This window comes from Delphinus delphis, chromosome 3, assembly GCF_949987515.2.
Source record: "Delphinus delphis chromosome 3, mDelDel1.2, whole genome shotgun sequence".
Classification (NCBI taxonomy): domain Eukaryota; kingdom Metazoa; phylum Chordata; class Mammalia; order Artiodactyla; family Delphinidae; genus Delphinus; species Delphinus delphis.
In genome coordinates, this window is record NC_082685.1 from 15,333,619 (window position 1) to 15,360,479 (window position 26,861).

Sequence of the window (26,861 nt, forward strand, 5' to 3'; positions counted from 1 at the left end):
CTGGGGCAGGGAAGACAGGTAGCCAGGGGTATTGACACTGCAGAGACCTGAGAAAGAAGGGGTGGGAGCAGATGATGGAATTGATCTTAGCGTGAGCCTGCCCAGCCTCACAGTCTTCCGTGTGTCACAGTTGCATGCAACACAGCCCTTTCAGGTGATGTGATTTGGCAGGTGTGGAGCAGCCTGCTTTTGGCCCTGCTGTTCCTGGGGCTTAGGGCACTGCCATCCCCCCCATAGTGTGCTCACTGCTGCATTGGCTACTCCTAACTGCACGCAGTTGGACATGCGTGTCCTGTACCTCTAACAGTTCCTTCTCTCCATGCTCCATGGGCGTGCATTTGTATCCACTGGTGCGCCTGAGCAGCAGCTTTGACACGGGAGGTGGGGGCAGGTGGAGATGCTGAGAGCTGTGCCAGTGGTGGGGAAGGGGACCTTTCCTCCAGATATAAGCCCTCCTGGTTATTCTCAGGGGGAGCAGATGCTCAGACTGGCCCAGAGGAGAGGCTAGGGAAGAAGCCTGGTGACTAGCCTGTTCTGTGAGGTGGAGCTGGCCTTCTCTGGGTGAGCAGAGTTGTCCCTGGGCAGGTCTAACTCTATCAGCTGAGCAGTCTGTGGACCACCCGCGAGCCTGCCCTGGGACCCTGGGTGTGCCCCTCCAGGCAGGCTGCAATGTGCACATCCACAGTGGGAAACGTGTGTTTGGGCAACGAAGACTCCTGGCATATTCTTTCATGTACCTATTTTATCCCTGATATTTTATTTTAACTGGAAATAAATGATAAGCTCCACTTTGGTCACATAAATAATGTGACCTGGTGGTGCCAAGGAAGTTTGAGGATCATTTGCAGCAGTTGGAAAGAGTGAAGCTGCCCTGAGGTGTGTGGGTCCACAGGTCCTCCTGTGGGCTCAGCCTGCCTCTGTCCAGGGAAGCTGGGGACAAGGGGGCCTCTGGGTCTTGTCACTGCTCCTCTTCCCTTTTATAGTAAGGACACCAGGTTTCCCAAGTGTTGGGGGAGGGCTCAGGACTACCTCATTTTCAGTGGACCAAAGTGACATGAAAGTCATTAAGTATATTCTGTATTTATTGAGCTCCTATTGTATGCAAAGATTGCTGTGAGTAGTTTGCTGGCTGCCTCTTTCTCCATCCTTAACCATTTTTTCTTTCTTCCTAACCAGCTCCCCCTTCCATTGCTTTTTTAAACCTGTCTACCAGCAGGGGGCGCCGCATCTGGTGCTTGCTCAGGCAGAGCTGGCCCCAGGCCAGGGCCCAGTGCCCTTAACAGGGTGAATGGCCATATTCTTGGGCTCAATTAGCATTCCTGGTGGCTGCTGACTTCTCACTTTCAGTGCCAGCCAAGCCTCAGGTTTGTCTTTCCCTCTGGGGTTTTGTACCTCCTGCATTTTCTAGCAGGCTGTTTCTACTAGGGGTTTCATAGCCTTTTCTCCTAAGGATCTGAACAACCAAAGAATACCCCAGAGGTTGAAATTGGCAGCGGACCTGATAGCTAAAACAGCATGGTTTGGCCCCACCCACTGTGGCACCTTAGGGGGCCATGACCATCACACCTGATGTCCCCGTTGCGAATCTGTGACTGTGGCCTTTGTCCCTGACTCCTGAGCTTCTGAGCGTCCTACAGCCCGCCTGCTGCCGCCTGCTGTGGAGTGACCATGACGGTATTTCTAGCAGCTCCCTGCTGCTGCCGAGATTTTTTTTTTTTTCCTCCACATTTTTCCCCCTTTTAAAGAAGCTGGAAGGATTGTGCAACAAGTAATCTGAGAGTCCTGGGAACAGCTGTCCTGGCAGGAAGGAGGGCGAGATTTACAGTCTCAGAGCCGCCAGCCTTCAGGCTCCCAGGCTCCGGCAGTCCAGCCCTGGCGGCTCCCTCGGCTGCCTCCAGCTCCTTCCTCTTCCCAGGCACCCTCCCCACCTTGGGTTTTACGAGCCTCTCTTTTGTCTTCGTGGTCCTGACTTTTCCTTTGCCTTCTGTGTGCGCTGGAGAGCTCTGTTGGAGGCCAGCTGAGAGCTTTTACTCTTGGGAGGGACCCACCCTATAGATCTGTGCCCTGCAGCTCAGATGCTACAGGTTCCAAAGTGGGAGCCTGTGCCCTGGCACCACTGAATGTGGCCATCTGCCACCCCCATCCTGCACAGGAACCTGCACTTGCTCTCCGGGCAGCTCCTCCAGCAGCTGCTCGTGCTGGGTCCATGGAGCTGGGTAGATTTCTCTGACCAGTTACAGGTGGTTCTGCCTTGCGGGGAATGGGGCCTGGTGGGGGGCATTGAAGGTATTTCTCTTGGTGTTTGGGGGCTTAATTGTTTTGCCCTTCTTGTTCTTGTGTTTCCATTTGGATTAGTGCTGAAATTCCTAAGGGCCTATATTTGTCAGTTCTGCCGACACAGCCCTGAGACATGAATCACCAAAAGAAATTGAACCGGAGGCACTAAGTTGGGGCTAGGGCAGTGGTACGTGGACTCCTCTCTGGCCACTGTCCATAGACAAGGATGCTGCTAGCTGCTCAGGACATGGGGGCTGGTCCTTGGGGCAAGGCCGCTTTAGGGAGGCAGTGCGTCCACAGACTGGGGCGGAGGGGGTGTTTCTTTTCCAGCTCTGTCCCAGGCCACTGTGTGTTCCTCCTCCTGTTCAGGAGCATGCAGCACTGCTGGCCAGTCCCACGACATCTTTTGAACCCAGCTGTTACTTGAGTCGTGGTCTTCCACTGAGCTTTGATTCTGGTTAAACTCTGAATCAGCTTGAGGGACAGAAGGTGGTGGTACAAGTGCCACCCTCCCACTGCCCCTGAGCCATCTTAAGCTTTCACCCCATCACATTGCTGATGTCTGGCTCTTCCCAAATGCCACCCACAGATCTTTATGGGCAGGGGTGGCCACACAGTTCCTGTCACTCTCAAGAGCACCCCTGGCCTGGGCTGGGACAGGAGTTCAGGGAATTCTCTTGGACTTGATTTTGGTCTTTTAGTTGCGGAGGGAGCACACTTCAGCTATTTTAGTCTCCTGGTTTCCTTTTCCCAGGATCGGAGCATGTGGGTGTTTCTTAATAGCTCCAAGGGGAAAAGGAATGCTTGATGTTTTGGAAAGATTTGAGCTGGAAAGTGCAGACAGAGGCCATGGGGCATTCTTCCCAGACAACCAGCCTCAGCTTCCGGCCCCCTGGGGTCCTGGAAGGACTCGGTTCCAGTCCCATCTTGGGGCCTGCTGCTGCCCACTCCAAGGGTGTGACGCACGCTCTTGGGGAGGGGGTAAGTCCCCTGGTGGGGGTGGGGGTAGGAAGCGATCTGGAGGACGGGGCTATAGCCAGTCTGCCTGCACTGCCAGGTGACCCTCACACTCCCACACACACGCAGGGACGGATTTTAGGGCTTCATGGGCGAAGGTGAGCCTTGTGGAATGTGCCTTGAATGAGAGACCGGCCGGTGGGCGGGTTTTTCCCACATGCGCACTTGGGGACCATGGGAGTGCAGTGTTGGTTGCATCTGTGACTCTAACAGAAGCATCTGCTCTGCTATATGGGTGGGAACGAGCCCCACACCCCCTCCCCCATCAAGGGGAGCTGCATTCGATGCCTGGGACAAAGAAGGGACAACTTTCTTTCTCAACCTGTTTTTATTTTTTGTTTTTTTTTTCCTTAACAGTGTATGTAACTGGCTCCTCTTTTTATAATTTTTTTTGGTTTGTTTCTTGCGGTTTATAGGAATGCAGAGGTGAGGCTGTTAGCTAGAGGTCCTGCACTCCGTATCTTTCTTAGGGTCTTTTCCTACCTCCACCCAAGCCCTGAGGAAGGGTCAGCATCACCTCCTTGAAATAGACAGGTGCAGAAAAGCAGACCCTGGGGGATAAGATCAGAATCAGTGGGCGCCTAATGCGCATGGCATACCAGGCTGGTCTTCAGAAGTGATGGCAAGGAGGACAGGCAGGGTAGCCTCTCAGATGCAAAGACCAGTAAAGGAAACACCAGCATGCACTCGGCACATATGGAACTTGTTACTGGAAGCAGTTCTGTCTAGAAGCATAAACAGCATAAACAGACTCAGGCGGTTCTGGAGACATCCATGCGTGCCAGATCCGAGGCCCTTCTAAGGGAAAGGTGGGTCTGTCCCCACCTGCAGCTGGCCAGGCAGGGGGTGGAACTCCTAGTCTGCGGCTATTCTCTCGTGCCCTGACAGCAAGCAGGGCACAGGAGGCTGGCTTGGTCTGCGGTTCTTCTGTTCTTATGACTTGAACGGTACATTCCACACCATTTCTCTCACACTGGTTTCTCTCTCCCTCTATGTAGGTCCTGCCTAATCATTGGACACGGACTCTTAATAAAACGGTCTTCAGTTCCAGATTCCTTCCCAGCAAGCTATAGCTTAAGTCCATTTTCTTCCGTGAAAGGGACAGGACTCCATCAAGTTATGGAATTCCTCAGAGCCCTGGGCCTGTCCCCTGGGGTGGATTAGTCATGTCCAGCAGCTCACGCCTAGTCCCGCCTCCGGGAAGGCTGCCTGCCTGGCTGCCCGCCCGGGCCTCCTGTGTAAAGACTGCCTGGCTGTCCTGCCCCGCCTCCCTGGTCGTCTGGGGTCCTCTGGGTGGGTGGCATCTCCCAGAGGGTGATGACAGTCCCCCCTGCACACGCATACATGTGGTGCTGCTCCGTGTGCAAGACCCCAACACAAATATGTTTTCTCTCCTCATCCCTCCCTCTTTTTTGGGGACTCTGGATCCTAACTGGTTCCCTCCTGGACCTTGCAATGACGTTAGCCCAGGGAGGATCTCATTCACCCTAAGGAAGAACACTGTAACATCTAGAGCTTCCCCAAGTGAGGAATGGGGCTTTAGAGGCGAGGCCAGCTGGGCCCAAAGGCTCACTGGGGCTGTCCCTCAGCATGCCTTCTCTCTGGTGACCTATAAGGCTCCATTAGCCAGAGGCTGTCACCAGCCACAGCTGATTCACAGCCCCCTGGAGTCCTCCTTTCTGTTTTCATTGTTCCCACTGTTTCTGTTGGGCATTTTCCCAACTTCTTTGGCCTCTTCTCCTAAAGTCACATAGGGAAAGTACTTCCTAAGCTGCCTCCCAATCCCTCCCTTCCCAGGTACTTAGAAGCAGGCTCCAGGAGCTGCCAGGCAGGCCATTAGTGAGGGGCGTCTGGGGAGGAGTGGCCGTGTAGCCAGTTGACCTGGCTCCTCTAGCCCATCATCCTTTCCTTTGGTGGGGGTTGGGATCTGGGCTAGTGGCAAGAAAGGGTTCTTGAAACCCAGAGCACTGGACCAGTCAATCGTGAGGGCATCAGAGCCTTCGGGCCCTGTTCCATGCACATGCAAGTAGTCTCCTAGTCTTCAGTCCCCTAGAGTGATGACAGCTGCTGGGGATGGGGCAGGTCAGGGTGGCCACATAATCCAAGCCCTCTGAGAGGCACTAAATAGGCTTTTTTTTCGCTCTAAAAATAAATGTCGGCCCTTTTTTGGTCATGAATCCAGCATCTCAACAGAAAACTGCCTGACGTGAAAAGTTCCCTAAGGAATAGCATCTGCATTTCAGAGAGCTTTTTTTGTTTTATATATAGTTTGTGTGTACTTCTTCAAGGCCTAACCATCTCCTGGCATCTTGGAGTCTGCCTTCTGCTGGAGCTGGAAGCAGGCTTGAGGAGGTGCAGTTGGCCACCGCCTGTGTGGAAACCCTGGCACTCCTCCCCAGCTCCTTGGGGCCTTGGGCCCAAGCAGCTCTAACTGCCCCAGACTGGCCTTGGCCTTGGGTTCCCGGTTCAGCCTCCCCAGAGCCTCCAGGGCCCCTGCAGTGATACTTGGGAGTTCCTAGGCTGCTCCCTGATCCTGTAGCCGGTCAGCTTCCAGTCGAACTCATTCGCCAAACAGACTATTTTGAGCTGCCCTTTGGCCTGTTCCTGATGTGTTCCCAGTACAACTCAGCCTGGCTGGGGTCAGGGAGCTTCATGCCCGGAGATTCCCACAGGACAGTTGGGAAGCTGCTGGTATTGTCATTCTGGGAAGATTCTTCTGTCTTAGAACAAAAGTCAGGCTAGATTCCCACAGTGTCGGCCTGTTTGCCTCCCCACCCCTCCTTCCCACTCGTGTGCACATGGGCTGTAGCCACGGGCCAGCTGTCCTGCGTGGTCCTTGCAGCCTCGCTGTCCAGGGATCCCGTCCTTCTTGCCCGTGGGGCTTCCGTCTGGCAGAGAACCTGATCTTTAGATTCAAGCTGTCACCTATGCCCAGTGCCCCAGGAACAGAGCAGAGAGAGCAGAAGCCCACTCACGCCTTGTCGGCAGCCTCCAGCATGCGGACAGTGGGAGGTGCCAGCCGGGCCTGAGGAGTCGCTGTAGGAGGGGTGGGAGGCCTGGGCATCTGCTGGTGCTGAGGCTCCCAGCCGGTTCAGTTGAGGGGCTACGCACCTCTGCCCTTACCTTCTATCCTGTCTCCTTCCCTTGAGTTGTGGGGGAGTGGGGAGAAATCAGTGTTTTAATCAGATTTTACAAAAACGTTTTAATTCTTTGTACAATTACCATCCTATGTAAAGATGAAACTTGTGTTGAGTTCAAGATTTTTATGGAATAAAGATCACACAGTACTTGAGGCCATCTTCATGTAACCCTTTCTAGAGAGTTTTGTGTGGGGGTGTCTTGGGGCTGGTGTGTTGTGAAGTTGTGCACTTCCTGTCTTGTCTTCCTACCAGTAACTCCAGCATGAGGCCCAGGACACGTGAGCCAGATGTGGCTGTCCCAAAGAGGCTCCAGCACCCCTTGGTCCCCACTGCTGGCCCCTTTAGTCCTCTTGTCCTGGTGGTCTGCTGTGCACCTCCCACCTTCTCTCCCACTCTAGGCCTGCCCCTCCCAGCACTTATGTGGAGCCCTGGGATGGTACTCCCAGGGACCTTTCTAAGGCAGCTGAAAGCCACTCCCTGGATCCTTAAGGGCCCCATTGCACTTTTTCCCCTCTGGTTCCCAGATGGGCCTCTCTGCTCATGGCTGCAGGGAGATGGTGTGGGTTCAGAGCCACTGTCCCTCTTTTGTGATGAAAAAAAGTGTTTCCTCCCAAGGCCATGAGATGACAGGCCACCCCTACCCTGCCCAGCCTTCTCCCCATGACACAGTGGCCTCTCCTGGTCAGACTTGACCCATTGGTCCCCTCCCTCCAAAGGCATGCCAGCATGCAAGCAGCCGCCCCCAGCCTCCCCAGCTGCAGTTTCTGTTACTGGAATCCATGCTGGGAGAGGAGCCCAGCCTGGAGGAATGCTCTGGCCTCTCTCTCCCACTCCCTTGGGTCAGCAGCCTCTGTGTACCATGCTTTATCCCTGTGTGTGTAGGGTCCGCTTGGTCCTGGGCCTCCAGCCTCTCCTTTTCCATCCTGCGGCTGCCAGACACCCTGTGGCCTGATCCTGCAAACCACCCAGATGGCTCCCTTTTGTATGTGTGACCCTCAAGAGTGTCCTCACCAGCTTTTGTATGTGACCCAAAGAGTTCTGCGCCCTGTATCCTGGCATCTCTCAAGTCTGGGTTTGGGGCTGGGCCTACAGTTCCTGTGTCCCAGGTGTCCCTAGTCGCTGCCATTTGTATGAGACATGTCTGTAGCTGCTGAGTTTTGTGTCACTGTCTTATCACTTGCATGGAATGGTGAGCTTTTGCAGGGCACAAAGTCCCTTCTCATCCCTTTTGGTGACACGTCGCACCAAGGCTGTGCACCTCACAGAAGTTTAGCACGGCCCTCCATGAAGCAGCTTTGGAGCTAGCAGTGGAGCTAGCCCCGCTTTGGGCAAAAGCATGTGTCCTCCAACACCAGCAGCAAGAGCCAACACCCTGGCAAGGAGCTCAGGGAATGCCAGGCAAAGCCATGAGGTGCCTCTCAGTGACAGGAATCTGAAAGGCACCATGGGTCCTACCTCCCACCTGGTGGTTGGTGACTTCATTTCCTAGCCCTTGAGCACTGGCTGGGCTTTCTCTCCTCTGAGGTTTACACCCAGCAGTGTTTGGCAAGGGGCATCCAGCTGGCAAAAGTTCCTTAGCATAAGCTTCTAGAGTGGGGGCAGAGGGAGTCATGCTGGCTCTTGCACACTCCTCACAGAGACAGGCACACCCCAGATTTATCCACACAGTGGTGGCAACAAGCCATTGGCTCCTGAGAAACCGGGACACATACTGCTTTCTCCCTGCAGCACATTGACTGTATCCCAACACAGGAACTTCTCTGAGGCTGGTCTCCTGAGAGGAAGGGGAGTCTGGCCAGTGTCGTCCTCCTCTGCTGGCAATGGCATTGAGTACCTCCCCCATTGGCTCCTGCGTCGTCCAGGGAGGCTGGCTGGCTGGCTGGCTTCTCTCTTCCTCCACAAAGCGCTCATGCTTGTCAGCACTCTCTTCACCTGTCCCATGGCTCTGTGGCCAGGCCTTGGCCCATGCTGGCACCAGTGGTCTTTCTCAGCCCAACTCACGCATCTCTGTTTCGTCTGGGAGGGTGGGAAGGAGCGAGCCTCAGAGGGCAATGCAGTTGGAGGCCACCGAGTTGTTACTTTTTAGCTGTGTGACCAGAGCAAGTCCCTTAACTTCTCTGAGCCTCACTTTGCTAATCTGTAAAATGGACAAGGTCATTTCAAACACCATGATTGTTGCAAGGCAAAGCAGGTTGGGGTGCAGATGCTCAGGTCACTGTAGAGGCTTCTGACCAGCAAATTGGAGGAGAAGTTGGGCAAGGAGGTTTCTCGTAGCTCAGTTCCCAGTGCATTTGGGTGTCATCTTTTAACGGAGCTGGTGGTCCGGAGATTGGCAGGCAGCTTTTCAGGCATGGTCCCTGCTAGGAAAAAGCAGCAGGCAACTGGGTAGGTGGCACCCCACATGTCTTTCCCTCCCCTGTGACCAACTTCCATCCCAGACAGAACCCAGCCACCCTCCCTCTCACTGTCACCGGTCCTTCTCCTGAACTCATCCTCTGTTTTCTCCTTGCTCTGCGTTCAAGGCCAGCTCCCAGTCTTCTCCCCCGTAGGCTCACCACCTTCTCTTTTCCTCCACAGAGATGGCTCCGAAGTCAAAAAAGAAGGGGCACCCCGGGAGGGAGCAGAAGAAGGTATGTGGTTTCGGGGGTGTCCTTTAGCAGGTGAGCAGTGGCCACCTGTCTTTTGGGGCCCTGGAGGGACCCTGTGTCTGACCCAGACGGGTTTGGCCTGCCTGACGTCAGCCTGTCTGTCTGTCTGTCTGCAGCATCATCACCACCACCATCAGCAGATGCAGCAGGCCCCGGCCCCTGTGCCCCAGCAGCCCCCACCGCCTCCCCAGCAGCCCCCACCGCCTCCACCTCCACAGCAGCAGCCCCCGCCCCCGCCCCCTCCGCCCTCCATGCCACAGCAGGCAGCCCCTGCGATGAAGTCCTCGCCTCCACCCTTCATCGCCACCCAGGTGCCCGTCCTGGAACCCCAACTCCCAGGCAGTGTCTTCGACCCCATTGGCCACTTCACCCAGCCCATCCTGCACCTGCCGCAGCCCGAGCTGCCCCCTCACCTGCCCCAGCCTCCCGAGCACAGCACTCCGCCTCATCTCAACCAGCACTCGGTGGTCTCTCCTCCAGGTGAGCTGCAACCACACCCGCAACAGTGTGGGGAGGTTCCCTTCCCACCCTGGTCTTACCACAGTGACAGGGCACTCTGGGCGACCTGCAGAACCCCTCTTAACCTCAGTTGTCTCTAAGGGGAGGTTAGCAGCTTCCCGGGGCCATTATGGAAATTACACGAGAGGCCCCAGAACAGGCCTTGCACAGAGAGAGAGTGCTTTGGGTACAGAAGACACTGATTCAGATCTTCTGCTGGGCCAGGCGTGGTGTGAGATGGAAAAATATGTGATCGTCTGTAGCTCCCAGTCAGGGATAGGGGTTTGAGAGGGCGCACAGCCTCAGCCGAGAGCGGACACACCTGTGGGAATCAGGAAAGACTTGCTCTGAGACCTGAAGGGCAAGTGCAGCCGTTGGAGGGAAGGGAAGGGAGGAGAGTTGGGGGCGTGGAGCACGGGGCAAGATGGTGAGGGGCCGGATCCTGTAGACCTCCCTGGATGCTGTCCTTATTCTGGAGCTTTTGGGAAACCAAGGATGGTGGAGAGGTTGCCAGTTGGAGGGAGACAAGTAGGAGGTCAGGATGGAGGAGACCCCGGGGGCCACGGGGTGTGTGAGCCTCACCACCCTGCTACTGTGTCCTTCCAGCTTTGCACAACGCACTGCCTCAACAGCCATCACGGCCCAGTAACCGAGCTGCCGCCCTCCCCCCCAAGGCTGCCCGTCCCCCGGCCGTATCACCCGCCCTGGCCCAGCCTCCCCTACTCCCGCAGCCCCCCATGGCTCAGCCCCCCCAAGTGCTGCTGCAGGAGGATGAAGATCCGCCTGCCCCACCCCTCACCTCCATGCAGATGCAGCTCTATTTGCAGCAGCTGCAGAAGGTGCAGCCCCCCACACCACTACTCCCTTCCGTGAAGGTGCAGTCCCAGCCCCCGCCCCCTCTGCCCCCACCTCCCCACCCCTCAGTGCAGCAGCAGCTACAACAGCAGCAGCAGCCACCTCCGCCACCACCCCAGCCACAGCCGCCACCCCAGCAGCAGCACCAGCCCCCGCCACGGCCCGTGCATATGCAGCCCATGCAGTTCCCCACCCATATCCAGCAGCCCCCACCGCCCCCAGGCCAGCAGCCCCCCCACCCACCCACGGGCCAGCAGCCACCCCCGCCGCAGCCCGCCAAGCCTCAACAAGTCATCCAGCATCACCCTTCACCCCGGCACCACAAGTCAGACCCCTACTCAACTGGTAAGTGTCCCCCCACCAGCACTACCGTCCTGCCCCTGGGTTCTGGGGAGGCTGGCGCTAGGTCTAGAGTTTGGTCCTCAAGAAGCCAGAAGGGTCAGTTTGTGCTGCAGGCTGAGATGGGCTCAAAGCTGAGCCTCGAAGGCTCTGGGTTGGTTGGAGAGAGGCAGCTGAAAGGGGGCGATGATACTTGATGCAGTGTTTTAATCAGGTGTCCATCTTGCGTGCAAGCCGAGATGACAGATTAAGGCCCCAGTGGGCCATTTTCTTGGAACTCACAGTCAAGTGCATTAACAGTGCATTGTGATACCTGCTAGGTGAGGAGGCCAGAAGCCCAGGGGAGGCACCTGCTCCGCCTCTGGGGATTGGGGCAGGCTTCTTGGAGGAGGTGACCAGAGGATGAGCAGGAGTTAGCTTAACAAACAGTGGGGTGTGAGGTCCAGGCAGGGCCATGAGCAGGTCGGGGCAGTGTGGTCTGTTTGGGAACCTATGGAAACAGGTGCTCGGCTTTTGGTGTTAGGAGGCCCCCCTGGTGGAGCTGGGAGGGAGAATTAGGCTGAAGCTCACAGGTAGCTCACGACTCACCCAGGAATCATTGCTATCTCCTGCTCCCAGTCTCCAGCCTGATCTAGGCTGCCATTTTCCAGTCAACAGCATTGGGCAGGCCATGTCCTCTTGCTTTTCCTGGGCACTTGTTTTCTAGGTGTCTCTGACCAAAATGTTTTGGCTGACCACGGTGGGGCAGTGTTCTAGTAGATGCCTCATGGTGTGGTGACACATTGACGTTCCTGGACTTGGCATGTAGATCATGCAGCCTGGCTTGGGGGTGGGGGGTGGTATCCCGTGAGTGCCGCCTACAAATTGAATAAAGCTGTTGACTTTAGGCTGTGACTGCTCCTAAACCCAGCAAAAGCTGCCAGGTGCCAAGTGGATCACTGTGTACCCTGAGCTGAGAACAGCTGGCTGTCCTCCCTGGGAAAGACCAGTGGTGGTCCCAGCAGCTCTGCAAATGTGCCTGTTTTCCACCCTCAAGCAAGACAGGGTTTCCTTGTGGAAACCAGTAGTGGGCAGGTGATGAGATGCCTTCGGAGGAGTCAACACTTGTGGTGGGGCAGGGCAGGTCCCCTCTGGCTACCTTTGCTTAGAGTCTCTGGGCCCATCTCTCCCCGAGTCTCTGTGGCCTGGAATGAGTCACAGGGAGTGACATGTGTTGGAGCATAGCTGGGGGCTTTGGGCCAAAGACCAAGTTGTTGGAGTCCAGGGAGGTTTGGCAAGCATCCCTGGGCACCAGGCCAACTTGGAGGCACCGCCCCTGAGCTACTGGGCTCCCCTCTAGGTGCTGCTGGATGAAGCTTCTAGCAGGCAGGAGATTTCTGCAAGTCACAGGCCTGAGAGCCTGCCATTGCCCAGGTCGGCCTCAGCAGGTGCTCCCAAGGGAACCACCCAGACAGGAGGCTGTTGCAGTTGTGTGTTTGCAGATTGCTGGCAGGCCCAGGCCAAGGCTGCCTGGGTCCCCCCAGCCTTTGGCTGGATGAAGGTGGGTGGGCTGGCCCACTTTCTCCAAGAACCATGAGCCCAACACCTGTTCTGCCAGTTCTGTTGTGGTGTAGGCCAGGTCCAGGCTTCTCCCCATTGTGTGGGCCTTGCAGGTTGAGTTGTATTGGGGAGGTTCCTGGGGATCTAGCCTTAGGCCCGAAGCAGCTGTCCAGGCAGACCGGCCTAGCCACATGGGGACAGCCGGGAGCCCAGGCTGCCTGCTCTGTGGGGTTATTGACATCCCTTGTATTTGACCCAGGCCATACCATAGGACCACCTGGAGAGCTTTTAAAAGATAATCAAGCTCAGATCCCACCTGGGATCAGATGTATCTGCGCTTCCTAAAGTTTCCTAATGGAAAGTTTTTTTCTGACACACAGTGGTATCAAACACCAGGATTGCGCTCATGGCTCCACAAAGCCCTGCTGCACTCTGAGCACAGGGCCTGACATGCAAGGGACTGAGCCGTTGTGGGGCTTCCCTTGGGTTGGGAGGGCCTGGCTGGGCCCAGGGCCGGCGGCCTCCATACCAGACATGCTGATAAGCTCCTTGTCCCTTCTCCTAGGTCACCTCCGTGAAGCCCCCTCCCCGCTTATGATACATTCCCCCCAGATGCCACAGTTCCAGAGTCTGACCCACCAGTCACCACCCCAGCAAAACGTCCAGCCTAAGAAGCAGGTAAAGGGCAGGGCTGGGCCACAGCCCCCAGGGATGGGCGTAGGCTGGGGCCAGGGGCGCCCATCCACCTCACCAGCTGCCATGCCTGTGCCGTCCCAGGAGCTACGTGCAGCCTCCGTGGTCCAGCCCCAGCCCCTGGTGGTGGTGAAGGAGGAGAAGATCCACTCACCCATCATCCGCAGTGAGCCCTTCAGCCCCTCGCTGCGGCCAGAACCCCCCAAGCACCCAGAGAGCATCAAGGCCCCCGTCCACCTGCCCCAGCGTGAGTGCCCTCTCCAATCCCAGCTGAGGTTGAGGCCCCCAGGCCTGCACTGGATGTGAGCTTCCTGTGGGCCGGTCAACCGTGCCCCACTGAGGGGGGTTGGGCCCAGGCCCATGGGCTATTTGTGTTCCAGGGCCTGAGATGAAGCCTGTGGATGTCGGGAGGCCTGTGATTCGGCCCCCTGAGCAGAATGCACCCCCACCGGGGGCCGCTGACAAGGACAAACAGAAACAGGAGCCGAAGACGCCAGTTGCACCCAAAAAGGTAGGAACAGTGGACCCGTGAGTGCCCCTGACCCCCACCCCAAGGAGATGCCTTGGTAGCTGTGTCCTCAGACTTTGGGCCTCTCTGGAGGAGTCCAGTTGCAGCAGGGTCCCTCACTGGCCCTCTGGTCTCTCTGCCTCGCAGGACCTAAAAATCAAGAATATGGGCTCCTGGGCTAGCCTGGTGCAGAAGCATCCCACCACCCCGTCCTCCACAGCCAAGTCATCAAGTGACAGCTTCGAGCAGTTCCGCCGGGCGGCCCGGGAGAAGGAGGAACGCGAGAAGGCCCTGAAGGCGCAGGCTGAGCACGCAGAGAAGGAGAAGGAGCGGCTCCGGCAGGAGCGCATGAGGTGGGCGCGGGCTCTGGGCAGGTTGTGGGGCTCCCAGGGCTTGCACTCATCCCCACGTGACACGGAGCCCTGCTCTGCTCAGGAGCCGAGAGGATGAAGATGCGCTAGAGCAGGCCCGGCGAGCCCACGAGGAGGCACGCCGGCGCCAGGAGCAGCAGCAGCAGCAGCAGCGACAGGAGCAGCAGCAGCAGCAGCAGCAACAGGCAGCTGCTGTAGCCGCTGCCGCCACTCCCCAGGCCCGGAGCTCCCAGCCCCAGTCCATGCTGGACCAGCAGAGGGAGTTGGCCCGAAAGCAGGAGCAAGAGCGAAGGCGCCGGGAAGCGGTGAGCTGGGGGACTCTGGTGGGCACTGCTGGGCAGAGATCTACCCCTGGAGGAGTTGAGAAAGGGGACCCTGAACCTGGAGTGGGCAGGGAGGCTCTCTCCCCAAGAAGTGGGGTGCAAGCAGAGAGCCATTGGGTGGGTACTCAGGGCAGAGCTCCTCCTTATGTGCGCCATGCTGGCCTCTGGGCCTCAGAGGTGCTCTGGCCCAGTGCAGGGGAGGTTCTGGGGTGTGGGCCCTGAGGGAATAGCCCATGCTGGAGGTCAGGGGTGAGGGTTTGGGAACCACAGCAAGGGCAGGACACTGAGTTTCACTCCCTCCTGCTCTCCTCTCTCCTCCAGATGGCAGCTACCATTGACATGAATTTCCAGAGTGATCTATTGTCAATATTTGAAGAAAATCTTTTCTGAGAGCACCTAGGTGACTTCTGACTTTGATTTCCTGGCAAAACGTTGACTCTCCATAGTGTTAGGGGCAGCAGTGGAGGCAGTAGCAGTGGCAAGGGGGTAACTCCGGGCCTGGCTCTCCTGCATGCTATGCCTGGGGCAGGCCTGATGGGCAGCTGAGGACTGCAGAGCCTATCTGCCTTACAGCCAGCCGGACGTCCCGCCACCCCCACCCCCACCCCGCCCCACAGGACGTCGGCTCAGAGCACGCCTCGCCACGAGCAAGTGCCGGCCAGACCCAAGCCCCAAGTCCCCATGTGTGGGGCAGAGGCCCTTCTCTCTGCCAAATGTCTACACAGTATACACAGGACATCGTTGCTGCCGCCACCGTGACTGGTTTACTGTCCCCAAGAACGTGACGTTTGTGACGTCCTGCCCGCCGGGAGTCCTCCACACCCCAGCTGCCCCTGCCCTCACCCAGGAGACCAGGGCAGGCCTGCAAGAGCTGGAGGTGGCGAGAGCGCTGGCCCACCCCCTTGCTGGCACTGACTTTGCCTTGAACAGACCCCACCCCTCCCTTCCTCTCCCCCCACAAGCCTTTAATCGAGAGCCGCTCTCTGTAAGTGTTCGCTTGTGCAAAAGGGAATAGTGCCGTGGAGGTGTGTGTGTGTCCATGGCAATCTGGAGCGAGGTGACTGTCACACGCGCGTGTGTGGGCCGGCCTCGCCCGGCGAGTGAGGCCACCAACCAAAGTCAGTTCCTTCCCACCTGTGTTTCTGTTCTTTTTTTTTTTTCTATATATATATTTTTTGTTGGATTCTATTTTATTTTTAATTCTCTCTTCTCCTCCAGACACAATGGCACTGCTTATCTCTGAAATGGTGTGATTGTCTCCTCATTGAGCGGCGGCTGCCACCGCGCTGTGGGTAGTGTGTGACCGTGGCTGTACTGTGTAGTGAAACATAGTTGGCATATCTTTGTTTGAAGTTTGTTGGTGACTCCACCAAACTGGTGTAAAAAAACTCAAAAAAAAAAAAAACCCCACAAAAAAAAACAAAACAAAACATACAAAACACACAAAAAAACTGCCTATATTTTACTCAGTTTCAAACTTTACTAGTCTATTTTTAATTATAAAACCAGAAAGCCACGTTTTCTTTTCCTTTTTTTTTCTCCCCGCCATTCGTTGGCTGCTTCTTTGTTTTTTAACGTCAAATCTGTTTCTGAGTTGTTGTTGTGGTTTTTTTTTGTTTTTGTTTTTTTTTTTTACCAGGAGAGGAAGGGCCAGGGGACGTGGTGGGCACAAGGGGCCACAGGCCACAGACTGAGGCAGAAGCTCCCCGCCTGGCGCTTGGCCCTACCGACCGGCTGCCCCTTCCCCCGCTTTTTTTTAATTTTATAATTGGAGCCCTTGGTGAGGTTACGTGTGCCATGAGAACCCACTCTACACCATGACGCTGGTGCCTCAGTGTTGGCCAAACTCTGGAGTCACTGACTGGTTTGACTTTCATACGGTGAATATGCATTTGGTCTGTACTGATCATGGAATAAACACATCTCTCTTTTTTAATGCTGGCGTCTCCCTGACATTTCTTTGTGAACCACCTGTTGGCCTAGGCTAGGCCCAGGGGCCCCCCACACCACCTCTGTACAAGATCTACCGACAGGGGACCACGTGTCCTGTCCCTACTGTCCCTGGGCAGGAGCTGACCCCTATAAGCTGAAGCTGTGTCAGGGAGCCCAAGTACCCATTCTTCCTGTGGACCCTGGCCTAGGTTGGCTTCTTCCAGCAGAACCTGGTCAAACTCCAGACAGTGTTCTTCCCCTTTGCCCTTCCTCCATCTTGGTCCCCCACTCGGCCAGAGGACTTGAGCCACTTCTCCTACCTTGCCTGCCTCTACTGAACTACTCCTTTCGTTTAAGCTCAGGGTTAACCAGTTATTCTTAGATAAGTGTACATCCCCCAAAATAGGATCCTCGCCCCCCACCCCCCCAAGCACACACACGCACCCATTCCTCCCTGAGAAAGCCTGCCAGGTGGACACCCTGCAGTCTGCCCGTGTACCCATCTGTACACACATGCCCCAGCCACAGGGCAAAGGCAGTACCCAACAGCGGCCCCCAGGATGTAGGATGAAAGTATGTGATTTATACGTATGCAAAGACACAAAGTGATTGAAACATTTCCAGCACTATTAACCCACATCCCACTTTCTGTTTTTCAACCAGAAAGACCCTGTATCTTGTGTTTGGGATCTGCCAAACCTCAGCTAATGGTGTATGTAGTTCAGGCATTCAGCCAGAGACCTGCCCCACTCCTGCTACGCAATCCTGCCCCCTTTCCCTCCCACAGCACTTCCTCATAAGCCACTGTGCTGGTTCAAGTGTGACTTATATTTTGGTTCCTTGGGGTTTTTTCCATCTCATCCCACCTCCTCATTTTTGTTCTGTGTTTTGTTCAGAAACTTCCCCAGGCCAAGTCTGACTGTTCAGCTGGAGAAATGGTTTTGTCTGCACCTTCCTTCTAAAGATTTAATTCTGCTATGGCCCTTTCCACACCTCCCTGATGGGTGTTTCTCTTAACTGGGTTGTAATTAGAACTTGGATCTACTATTTAATTTCTTTGGCCATTTCCCAGTCTCTCCCACAGTACTAGAAATCTTAGTTCAATACAAGAGTTAGAGGTGTGTACAAGCCCATACTGTACTGTATGCACGGATCGCTTGGCCAATAATTATGTCAGTGAATCTGAGACTTGTATTAAACACCTTAGACATTTGTAGAAGGGAATTCGTAGACTTTTCACTTATATACTAAAGTTTTTTTTTTTTGTGCAGTTCTCATTGCAAAAATAAACATTTGTACTGAATATAAAATTATCATCCTGTGACTACTGCTGTCTTTTTGCTTAAGGGTAGAGATTGGGCGGGGTGGGGGGGGGGGGGCGGTAGCAGGAATGTAGGAGTCAGTGTTCTGTAGCAGCAGCAGAAGGGAGGTCCACAGACACCCACCAGCCATGGCTGGTAAATGCAGCCAGGTTAGAGGACTCAGGAGGGATACCGGGATCATCAAGTGGTTGGAGAACTGATTTGATGGAAAACATAAATGAAATCAAAGCCATGATACAGGCTAATCATGCAAGAAAAGGTGGGTGATAAATGCAAGGCAAACAAACGTTTGTGCAATATAGACGTCTCTTCCGCTCTGAGATGCATTGTTAATGAAGCAGAACCACATAAACCACTATTTCCCTTTAAATAGGGACCTATGGACTTACTTATGGTCCCAGGACGAGTATAATGTTTAGCAGCTTTGAAACTACAAAGGTAAGGTTAACAGTGGTAGGTGTAAGGGAAGATGGGAGGTGATAAAAAGGGGGTAAAGTTAGAGGAAACCAATAGGAAAACTAACCATGGATACAGCTCCTGCAGTGGTGGTGACAATGAGATAGTCAATGCCCCAAATTGGTAATCAAGAAATAGCCACATAAGCACATGGAGAGATAGCTAAGTGTGCGAAAGAAGAAAGCGAAAATCGTTCCAGTGGCTGCCTCCGGTCGGAAGGAAAGATGGAGCCGAAGACTGCTGCTTTTCTCAACTCCTGGATTGCTGTTGAGCCAGCTGTTAGGCTTTAGGCAAATGACATTAAGTCATTTGCCGAATTTCAGGCTCTTGGTCTATAATACGGGAAGGTAATAATAGTACCTACACTTAATAGGGTTGTTATAAGGGTTAAATGATGAGCGACCTTGAAATGTTCAGCATCTTGGGAGGAAGGTTGCGAAACTGGAGGAGGAAGAAGCTGCCCTGCTCGCCCAGCCCTGCTCTGCTTCCTCTTTCGCCCAGAGCCCCAGTGGTGCGACCAGCCCCGTTCTCCTGCGGCCGGGGCGGGCCCTGCCCTCTAGGAGTTGGTCTCCCCGCCTTCTTTGGTCGCCATTGGCTGAGCCTCGACCTCACCAACTGCGGATTGGGTCCCGGGCGGGACCTGTCGCCTGCACATCAATGACCGCCATTGTCCAATCACAGCTGTGCAGGGGCGGGCCGACGCGTCCGCTGGACCAACTGGAGGCCAGCGTGGGGTAGAGGCAGCTGGACCACCGTTGGAACCAGGGCTTGGTGAAGGTGGTGCCAGGTCTCTCGGAGCCAGACCGAGGGGAGGGTCGCGCGCTCCAGGGCGGGGAGCCACCAGAGGGGGGCTGGCGACAGGGGCTCCCGAGGCTTCGTTGGGCCGCGGCGACCGCCCGCGCCTCCCTCCTAACCCCAGGCACGGCACTGCCTGTCCCCCACTTCCGCTTCCGGGCCCACCTGACCCGCCATATTAGTTCTGACTCCGCCCCTCCGTCTCATTGGCCCGTACCCAGGCCGACTGGCGGCTCAATGGCCCAGCTCTCGCATCGAAGTCATCCAGGCCCAGCCTCGGGCCTTCTTCGCCCAACGTTAGGCCCGCCTTCTCTAGGCTCCACCCTCATTACCACCCTCCTAAGCCACGCCCCTAACCCATACCTCGCTCCTAGGCCTAGTTGGGCCCACCTTTCCAGCTGGTAGGCCGCACCTACCCTGCATTGCCCCGCCCCTTTGCTCTAGGCTCCGCCCATTTCACCCACTGCACCTCCTGTCTCCCGTTCTTGCAGGACCTGAGCTCCCTCTAGACTTTAGACCCCACCCACACACCCAACTCGGGAGTCCTACTAGGCCCCGTCCCTTTCTTAAGTCCCGCCCAAGCCTTTCTAGGTCCCGCCCACAGCCCTAGCCCCTAGCATCCCTTCTCCCCAAGGCTCCACCCCAACCACACGAGCCTGGTCCTCGCAGGCTCCACCCCCGCACCTCAAGCCTTGCTCCCTGTCACTGTCGCGCCTGGCTGTTTACCTAGCCCTTAGGTGAGTCGTTCGCGGTGGCGGTTTCGGTCTGAGCCGCCCGCCTCTTTCGGTGTGTTCCTCAAACCCCGACAGCACCGGGGAGCCCCAGACCAAAGGCGGCGGGGTCCCCAGCCCGGATCCCGCCTCGCTGCTGCTGCCCGCGTCCCCCGCCCATACACCCCAGACGGCATCGCGGTCGTCCCAGGACGCGACGACATGCCCGAGCTGGTGGTGACGGCGCTGCTGGCGCCGTCGCGCCTCACTCTGAAGCTGCTTCGTGCCTTCATGTGGAGCCTCGTGTTCTCGGCGGCGCTGGTGGCCGCAGCTGTCTATGGCTGCATCGCCCTCACGCACGTGCTGTGCCGGCCCCGACGCGGCTGCTGCGGGCGCCCCCGGCGTACCCCACCCGCCTGCTTGAGCGACCCCACGCTGGGCGAGCACTGCTTCCTGACTCTCAGGGTGAGCATGCGGGGGCGCCGCCGGGGTTTCGAGGATCGAAGAGCCTGTTGTGGGGACGGTGCGGGGGTGGCAAACGGTTGAATACAAGTCTTGGTGTGCACGTGGCCTGGCGGAAGAGGGGTGTTCAAGCCCGGGGAAGAGGAGGTTCCCAAGTCTCAGACTGTGCCTTCCCCCAGAGTTCGGGCCTGCGTCTGCACTATGTCTCCGCTGGACAGGGCAACGGGCCCCTCATGCTGTTTCTGCATGGCTTCCCGGAGAACTGGTATGTCTGAGGCCCAGAGGCCAGGGACCCACAGGGCTAGGGGGAGGTGAAGCCCGGACCACCAGGGCACCAAGGAGGCAGGGACAAGGGCTGGGCAGACTGGGGGTGCAAAGTATATAGGGTCTAGATAGGGCACTCGGGGACAGGGGTCTACATGAAGACAGATGGGGACAGGAGGCCCTGAAGGGATGGGATGAAGAAGTATCCATGTTGAGGCTGCCCTGGATCCATGGCGCAGCCCACCTGCTGCGGTTCCCTTCTGGGAAGTTCAGGGCAGGAAGGTGGGGTGGCCCAGGGCCCCTGCTGGGCGTAGGGCAGAGGTGTATTCTGGGGACCCTGACTCAACCTCCCTCCCTGGACCGCTTGACAGGTTCTCCTGGCGCTACCAGCTCCGGGAGTTCCAGAGCCGCTTCCATGTGGTGGCTGTGGACCTGCGGGGATACGGCTCCTCTGATGCACCAAGGGATGTGGACTGTTACACCATCGACCTGCTGATGGCAGACATCCAGGATGTCATTCTGGGCCTGGGTGGGGATGTGCCCCCCCATCCCAGCCCTGGTGTCTGTCACCCCTGCCTCACCTCTTCCTGGCATCTCACTTACACTAGTTCCTCTGACCCCCCCCGCCCCGCCCAGGTTATTCCAAGTGCATCCTTGTGGCCCATGACTGGGGTGCACTCCTAGCCTGGAATTTCTCCATCTACTACCCATCCCTGGTGGAGCGGATGGCAGTGGTCAGCGCTGCCCCCATGTCGGTGTACCAAGGTGTGTAGGGGAGTCCGGGATGCTGGGATGTGCCTGTGTGAAGGGGTGTGTGTCTGTGCCCGCACTTCTTTGTCCACCAGTCAACACTGCAGGGGCTGGGGACACAGCGGTGAACCTGGGTCTCTTCCCCCGTGGTGCTCCCAATCTACAATCAGTGACAATACAGTGCTCATATTTTTGTGAGCACTTACAGGTTACAATTACTTTGACAAGGAGCCTGCATAGAGTAACCTACACAAGCATCCTCAGCTATGAAAGTGTTATTATCCCCATGGTCCAGATGGGGAAGCAGAGGAGAGAGAGGTTAATTTGCTTTCTTCTGGCAGGGAAGACATAGATAGCTAAGCAACTACAATAGCATGAGATGCCATCTCTGGCTACCCACTGTCCATCACATCACCTGATTTGAATTCCCAGAGTTGTAGTCATAGCTGTATGATCTCTTTCTCTTTCTTTCTTTTTCTTTCTTTTTTTTTTTTTTTTGGTGGTCTTCTTTTCTGTCCCCGTCTCCAGCTTCCTGAGGGCAAGGGAGTTTTGTCTGTTCCATTCACTGCTGTGTCTCCAGAGTCTAGAACAGGGCCTGGTACACAGTAGGTGCTCAATAAGTGTTTGCTGAATGAAGCAGGGGAAATGCATCCAGGCCTGGGCGGGGGAAGCACGCCAGTGGCTGTGGGGGCTCCCGGGAGCTGTGGAGGAAAGTGCCCCCATTCTGTGGGTACAGTGACCACTTGTCAGAGAGACAAGCTGGTGCCTGGGCCAAGAGGAGCGTCCAGTGTCCTCACAGGCTCAGGCCGGTAGCAGTGGCATTCCTGAGTGTTGGCATATCTGTGTGCATGACCTGGGTATGGGTAGAGTGCAGAGGTGTGGGGCCACCCCAGAGCCAGGCCTCATGCCTGCCTTCCCTTCCCCCCAGACTACTCTTTGCGCCACATGGGCCAGTTCTTCCGTTCCAACTACATGTTCCTGTTCCAGCTTCCCTGGCTTCCCGAGAAGTTGCTGTCCATGTCTGACTTCCAGGTGCAGTAGGGTGAAGGCGCAGGGCTGGGTGGAGGGTCGTGGGTGGGACTGAAGGCAGCGTCCTGCTGTGTGCCCAGATCCTGAAGACCACCCTCACCCACCACAAGAGGGGCATCCCACATTTGACCCCCAACGAGCTCGAGGCCTTCCTTTATGGCTTCTCACAGCCTGGTGGCCTCACTGGGCCCCTCAACTACTACCGAAACCTCTTCAGGTAAGGCCAGACCCAGGGCAGAAGCTCAGGAGAGTTCTGGGGGTGCGGGTGGGGGCAGTCGTCCTTCTGCCTGCCTGTCTGTCTTGATCACAGGACCTTCCCCCTGGAGCCCCAGGAGCTGGCCACACCCACCCTGCTGCTGTGGGGGGAGAAGGACCCCTATTTTGAGCAGGGGTTGGTGGGGGCCATCAGCAGCCGTTTTGTGCCAGGCCGGCTGGAAGCCCACATCCTGCCAGGCATGGGGCACTGGATCCCCCAGAGCAACCCTGAGGAAATGCACCAGTACATGTGGCCCTTCTTGCAAGACCTGCTGGACTAGTGGCGCTCGCTCACTGGCTTGCACGCACCCGGGCGTTCTCACAGTGTATCTACACGGGTGAACTTCTGATGCACACAGGTGTGGAGCTCCTAGATTGCACACAAGTGCATCTGTGGGTGCCCTCAGGCACACCATCCCCATATGCTCACGCACAGTCATGAGTGTATGCATGTGTGAGCAAGCACTTTGACCCCAGGAACCAGGTACGCCTCTGTGTGGAGCTGGATGCTGAGTGTCCCATCTCTCCCCTCCATGAGGCCCCACTCTTCTCACCAAAGGCAGTGCCCAGAGTTGCATAGACCATGAACTCTGACCTGGCTTCCACCTCCAGTCTGAGTCTTCAGCTAAATACTGCTCTGTCCAGTATAGTACTGGTAGCCACGACTGGTTATGTCAATTTAAATGCCAATTAATTAAAATTAAATACGATGAAAAATTCAGTTCCTCAGTCACACTAGCCATATTTCAAGGGCTGAATTGAATCAGAGTAGAAAGTTCTGTTGGACAGTGCTGATGAGGGTATTCCTAGCTTAAGAGTAGGGGGCTGGCTCCTGACAGCTCACCAAGGGAGGACCATCATGGGCAGGCAGGTGGATGTCCAGACTCCTCTCCAGCCAGGCCCTGGGCAGCTCCCATGATCTCCCTCCTGGTCATGACTCCAGGCCTTATGAGGTCAAGTTCTCTCGCCACTGCCTGGGAAAGATCCCTGGAAAAACAGCTCTTGGCTCTGTTAGGATATGTGAGATTCTGGACTCGGCACAGGAAGGGACCAGCTCCCTGAATAGCCATCTGGGGTCTGAGGCCTGTCTCTCCAGTTCCCGGAATCTTCTGTTCCAAATTAACCATAGTTGCTGCTGATTCTTTCTGGGGACTCCTGGCTCCAGCCTCCAAGTGAGGGCCATACAAGCTGAAGATGAACCACCCAGCCCCAGGCTGGTCACAGCAGTAACTTCTATCTCCCTAGCGTTTTCCTGGCCTCTGGGAACACTGTCATGACTTGCAGCAGTGTGATAAATCAGTCTGGGGACCCAGCAGACCTCAGAAATACATTCTCTTATCTCTGGGATGGGCCTGCCTGGCCAAAGCCTGCCTGCTGGTCACCCGCTCTGTCCTCCCTTGTCCCCAACGTAACATCCTTTCACTCATCGTATGTGTCAGGAGCTGTTCTAGGCCCTAGGGATAGGGTGCGAACAAGGGCAAAGCCCCCATTCTGGAATTAACTGAGAAGAGGCAGAGAGAGCTATGCAGGTGTGTGACAGGGCTCAGGAAAGGCTTCCCTACCTGGGGTACAGACCTTTCAGGGAGTGGGAAGCAGTAAATAGGAAGGTCAGAGGCTGGAATAAGCTTGGGCTACTGGAGTAACAGCGTGGAGATTAGTGCCTGCTGCAGCAGAGCGAGAGGGGGAGGCGTGTGGAAGAAGAGGCCACAGCCAGACCGCCAGGGGCTTCGAAGAGTTTGGATTTGATTCTCAAGGGAAGCCAGGGAGGGTTTTCAGCAGGGGAGGGACATGGTTTGCATTTTGAGAAGCTCCCTGTAGCGGCTGAACAGTCCCACGCAAGAGCGAGAGTGAGGAGACAGGCTCAGGGCTGCGCACAGCTTCAGGACCGGACGGTCCAACAGCCCTGACAAGAGCCGGAACCCCCAGGGCCCTACCCATCCCGCCCCCCGCCAGGGTGGGAGCAGTGCCCCTCTGGGGCCGGGGAAATGGGCGAGAGGAGGCGGGAACCCGGGACCTCAGCTTGGGGCGAAGGTTTGGGGCGAGGAGGCCTGCGTGCAGGATGAGGACCGTGCGTCCAGCGGGGGCGGTGGGTCTGGTGACCGTTGCCAGGGTGACGGGGAAAGGGCTGATGGTTAACCGGAATGGGTAGCAGTTGTCTGGGTGACCGAAGAGGCCCAGGAGAGGGCTGACGGGAGGCCTCGGACAGTTGCCGGGGTGACAGGGTCCGCTGACGGTTGCCAGGGTAACGAGAAGGCGCCGTCTTCCTCCGCTGCTGCTGGCGGGAGAAAGGCGGTGTGGTGGGGAGGGGAGAAAAGCGATCGCGTTGATTGGGCAGGGTCCTGGAAAGTGAGCCAATAGCGACTAGTGGCTCGGCCGAAACCCGCCTCTCCCAGCCTGAGCCAATCCGGGAGCGTCTTTCTTAGAGCCAGGGGCTCAGAGACCTCATCACTTCATGAGGGAGCTGGCCCCCGGAGGGTTTGGACTCTGTCTGAGGCCCCTTCCAGGCTCAGCCTCTCCCTCTCCCTCTTCCTTCTCTGAGCTCCCGCCTCCAGATCACCTTACATCCTTTACTCACTCATCATTCATTCATCCGCTCACCCACTCATTCACCTGTCCTCGCTACCAGCTGTAATCCGTGGCCCCGCACCAGAGGAGGGACGGGGGAGACAAAGCCGGGCAGACTCTCGCAGCCCTAGGTGGAATGCGGGCCGGGGGGTGAGGGGTGGGGCACCTACCTGGAGGAGGGCAGGGAAGGCCTTAGAGCTGACTCCTGCAAGAATGTGCTCCAATCCACAGAAGCCTCCCATGCACGGGTGATTTAGCGTTTCTGTGAGACTGGGAGGAATGTTTGGGATAGGAAGACATGGGATTACAAAGGGCTTCGAATGCCAGGCCAGGAACTTGCTCCCAGTGTGGTGGGGACCGCAGGGGAGGGTCCCGGACAGATCTGTGTGTCTGGAATATTACTTCGGGGTTGGTGAGGGGGCAGGACCAGGGACGGAAGATTGAGGGTGGGGAGGCCTGGAAGGAGGATGGGCATGGTCCAGGCAGTAGAGGATGAGGTCTAAGTCCAGGCACTTGGGGGAGGAGCAGATATGCAGGGAAAGCCAGAAGCAGGTTTTGGGGCATGTTCAGCCTGAGGGGGCTGGACCCCTGAGGCAGGGACCTAGAAGCACCTTTGTCTTTAATGGGTTAAAGACAAAGATGACCGAGCAAGCATCCATGTACCGTGGGGTAGAAGGGCACTGAAGCTGGGAGAGAGAATGAAGTCTCCCCAGAAGAAAGTGGAGAACAAGACTGGAGACTGAGCCCTGGAGGCCCCCAACATCTAAGGGACAGGCAGAGGAGAGAAACCAAAGAGGTAGGAGGGGAAGCAGGTAAGCATGATGCCTCAGCAGTGGGGGGGGGGTGGGGGGGTGGGAGGTCAGGAGGAGGGGCATAGCCCATGGTGTCAAAAGCTGCTGAGAGATTGAGCCATGCAGATCATGAGGGCGGAAACCTGAGAGTGGGGGCTGAGGACAGAGGGCTTGGATGCTCTGAATGTGGTTAAGCAGGGATGGGAGGGAAGAGTGGGGACCCCAGTCAGGATCCTGGAGGGAACAACTGGCACATTCAAATGGGACAATTTGAGGCAGGTTTGCTTCAGGGACCATATACAGCAGGCAGGGTTTGGGGAAACCAACAGGGGTTCGTGCAGCACCCCCAGCGAGCACCCCTGGAGAGCCATTACCATCTCCAGATCCCCCTGACCTGACGGGGAAAGGGGAAGGAAGGATGTTAGCAGAACTCAGGGAGAGGTTTGTGTGGACTATGTGGACAGGGCCTTTGGTCAAGCAACACAGTCAGCCGAGGTGGTGACCCTACAGGGAAAGATACAGGAGAATTAATATCTTGTTCTCTCCTCCCCCCCACCCCCACTTCATCTCTGCCAGTGCCTCCTATTGGCCAAACCCACCTGGAAGCCCGAGGACAAGGATGTCCGTTGATACAGTCTGTAGAGGTCAGCCTCTTGGGGCATAGAGCAGAGTGGAGAAGGGGAAGAACAGAGGGAGCAGTGCGGGGGGGAGATGCAGGGGAGAGAGACAGGAGCTTGGGGAAGGGCTGTGTGTGTGTGAGATGAGCGTTTGCTGCAGATTTCACTTTGTCACAGAAGAGACCTCAACCTCTGGCCACAGGAGGAGGTAATGAAAAGCCCTAGGAAGGTGCTCCCCTTCTCTGAAGCAGGAGGAAAGGTGGGAGGACAAGTGCCACACCTGCAGGAAGGAAGGAAGACAAGTTTCAGCAGCCAGGGAGGCAAGGAGGCAGTTAAAGGACATTGGAGTGTCATAGTTCAGAGGTGAGCTGGAGGAGGTGGGGTCCTGGGTGAGGCCATGGATGAGGAAGGCTGGAGTGGTCTGAGCCCAAAGCCCATGAGGCCAAGACCTCCATTGGATGTCCTGCCCAGTGGAGGGTCTTAAGGCAGGGAAACCACTGCCTCCACCCCAGAAGGGGTGGGGTACGGCCTCCCTGCTTCCCCTGCCCAGAGCGGCAGAACCAGTAGGTGCTTGATAACAGTTAAGTTCCCTTCTTTTCATTCCCCTTTCTTCCACATTCAGCCCTCACATCCACTCCTCCTCTAGGAGGCCCCACCAGCCCCCATCCCTTCCTCTGACTGAGCTCTGATCTAACGGAGGCCAGA

The 26,861-nt window shown here is 56.6% G+C and overlaps 2 protein-coding genes across 3 annotated transcripts in view; both read left to right on the top strand.

Moving 5' to 3' along the window:
* Positions 1-17,430, top strand: part of BRD4 (bromodomain containing 4) — an 83,233-nt gene extending 65,803 nt beyond the window's left edge. The window contains exons 12-20 of one of the 2 annotated variants that reach the window (XM_060008147.1): positions 9,012-9,064; positions 9,199-9,562; positions 10,187-10,780; positions 12,879-12,991; positions 13,091-13,253; positions 13,387-13,517; positions 13,662-13,867; positions 13,950-14,190; positions 14,530-17,430. In XM_060008147.1, the coding sequence (XP_059864130.1) occupies positions 9,012-9,064; positions 9,199-9,562; positions 10,187-10,780; positions 12,879-12,991; positions 13,091-13,253; positions 13,387-13,517; positions 13,662-13,867; positions 13,950-14,190; positions 14,530-14,598 (1,934 nt within the window). In that variant the 3' untranslated portion in view covers positions 14,599-17,430. Of the gene's footprint in view, positions 1-9,011; positions 9,065-9,198; positions 9,563-10,186; positions 10,781-12,878; positions 13,254-13,386; positions 13,518-13,661; positions 13,868-13,949; positions 14,191-14,529 lie in introns of both variants that reach the window. The other variant, XM_060008148.1, reaches the window with a different exon arrangement.
* A 1,856-nt stretch (positions 17,431-19,286) lies between these two features.
* Positions 19,287-22,888, top strand: EPHX3 (epoxide hydrolase 3). Its single transcript, XM_060006720.1, has 7 exons — positions 19,287-19,888; positions 20,065-20,150; positions 20,521-20,678; positions 20,786-20,914; positions 21,828-21,931; positions 22,009-22,145; positions 22,239-22,888. Exons 1-7 carry the CDS (start codon positions 19,646-19,648, stop codon positions 22,462-22,464), a joined length of 1,083 nt encoding a protein of 360 aa, XP_059862703.1. The 5' UTR covers positions 19,287-19,645; the 3' UTR covers positions 22,465-22,888.
* Positions 22,889-26,861: the final 3,973 nt, after the last annotated feature.

Coding starts and splice junctions, on each gene's coding strand:
- EPHX3 (XM_060006720.1), top strand. CDS start 19,646: ATGCCCGAGCTGGTGGTGACGGCGCTGCTGGCGCCGTCGCGCCTCACT. Junction 20,151..20,520: donor CATGGCTTCCCGGAGAACTG/GTATGTCTGAGG, acceptor ACCGCTTGACAG/GTTCTCCTGGCGCTACCAGC. Junction 20,915..21,827: donor CCCCATGTCGGTGTACCAAG/GTGTGTAGGGGA, acceptor CCTTCCCCCCAG/ACTACTCTTTGCGCCACATG.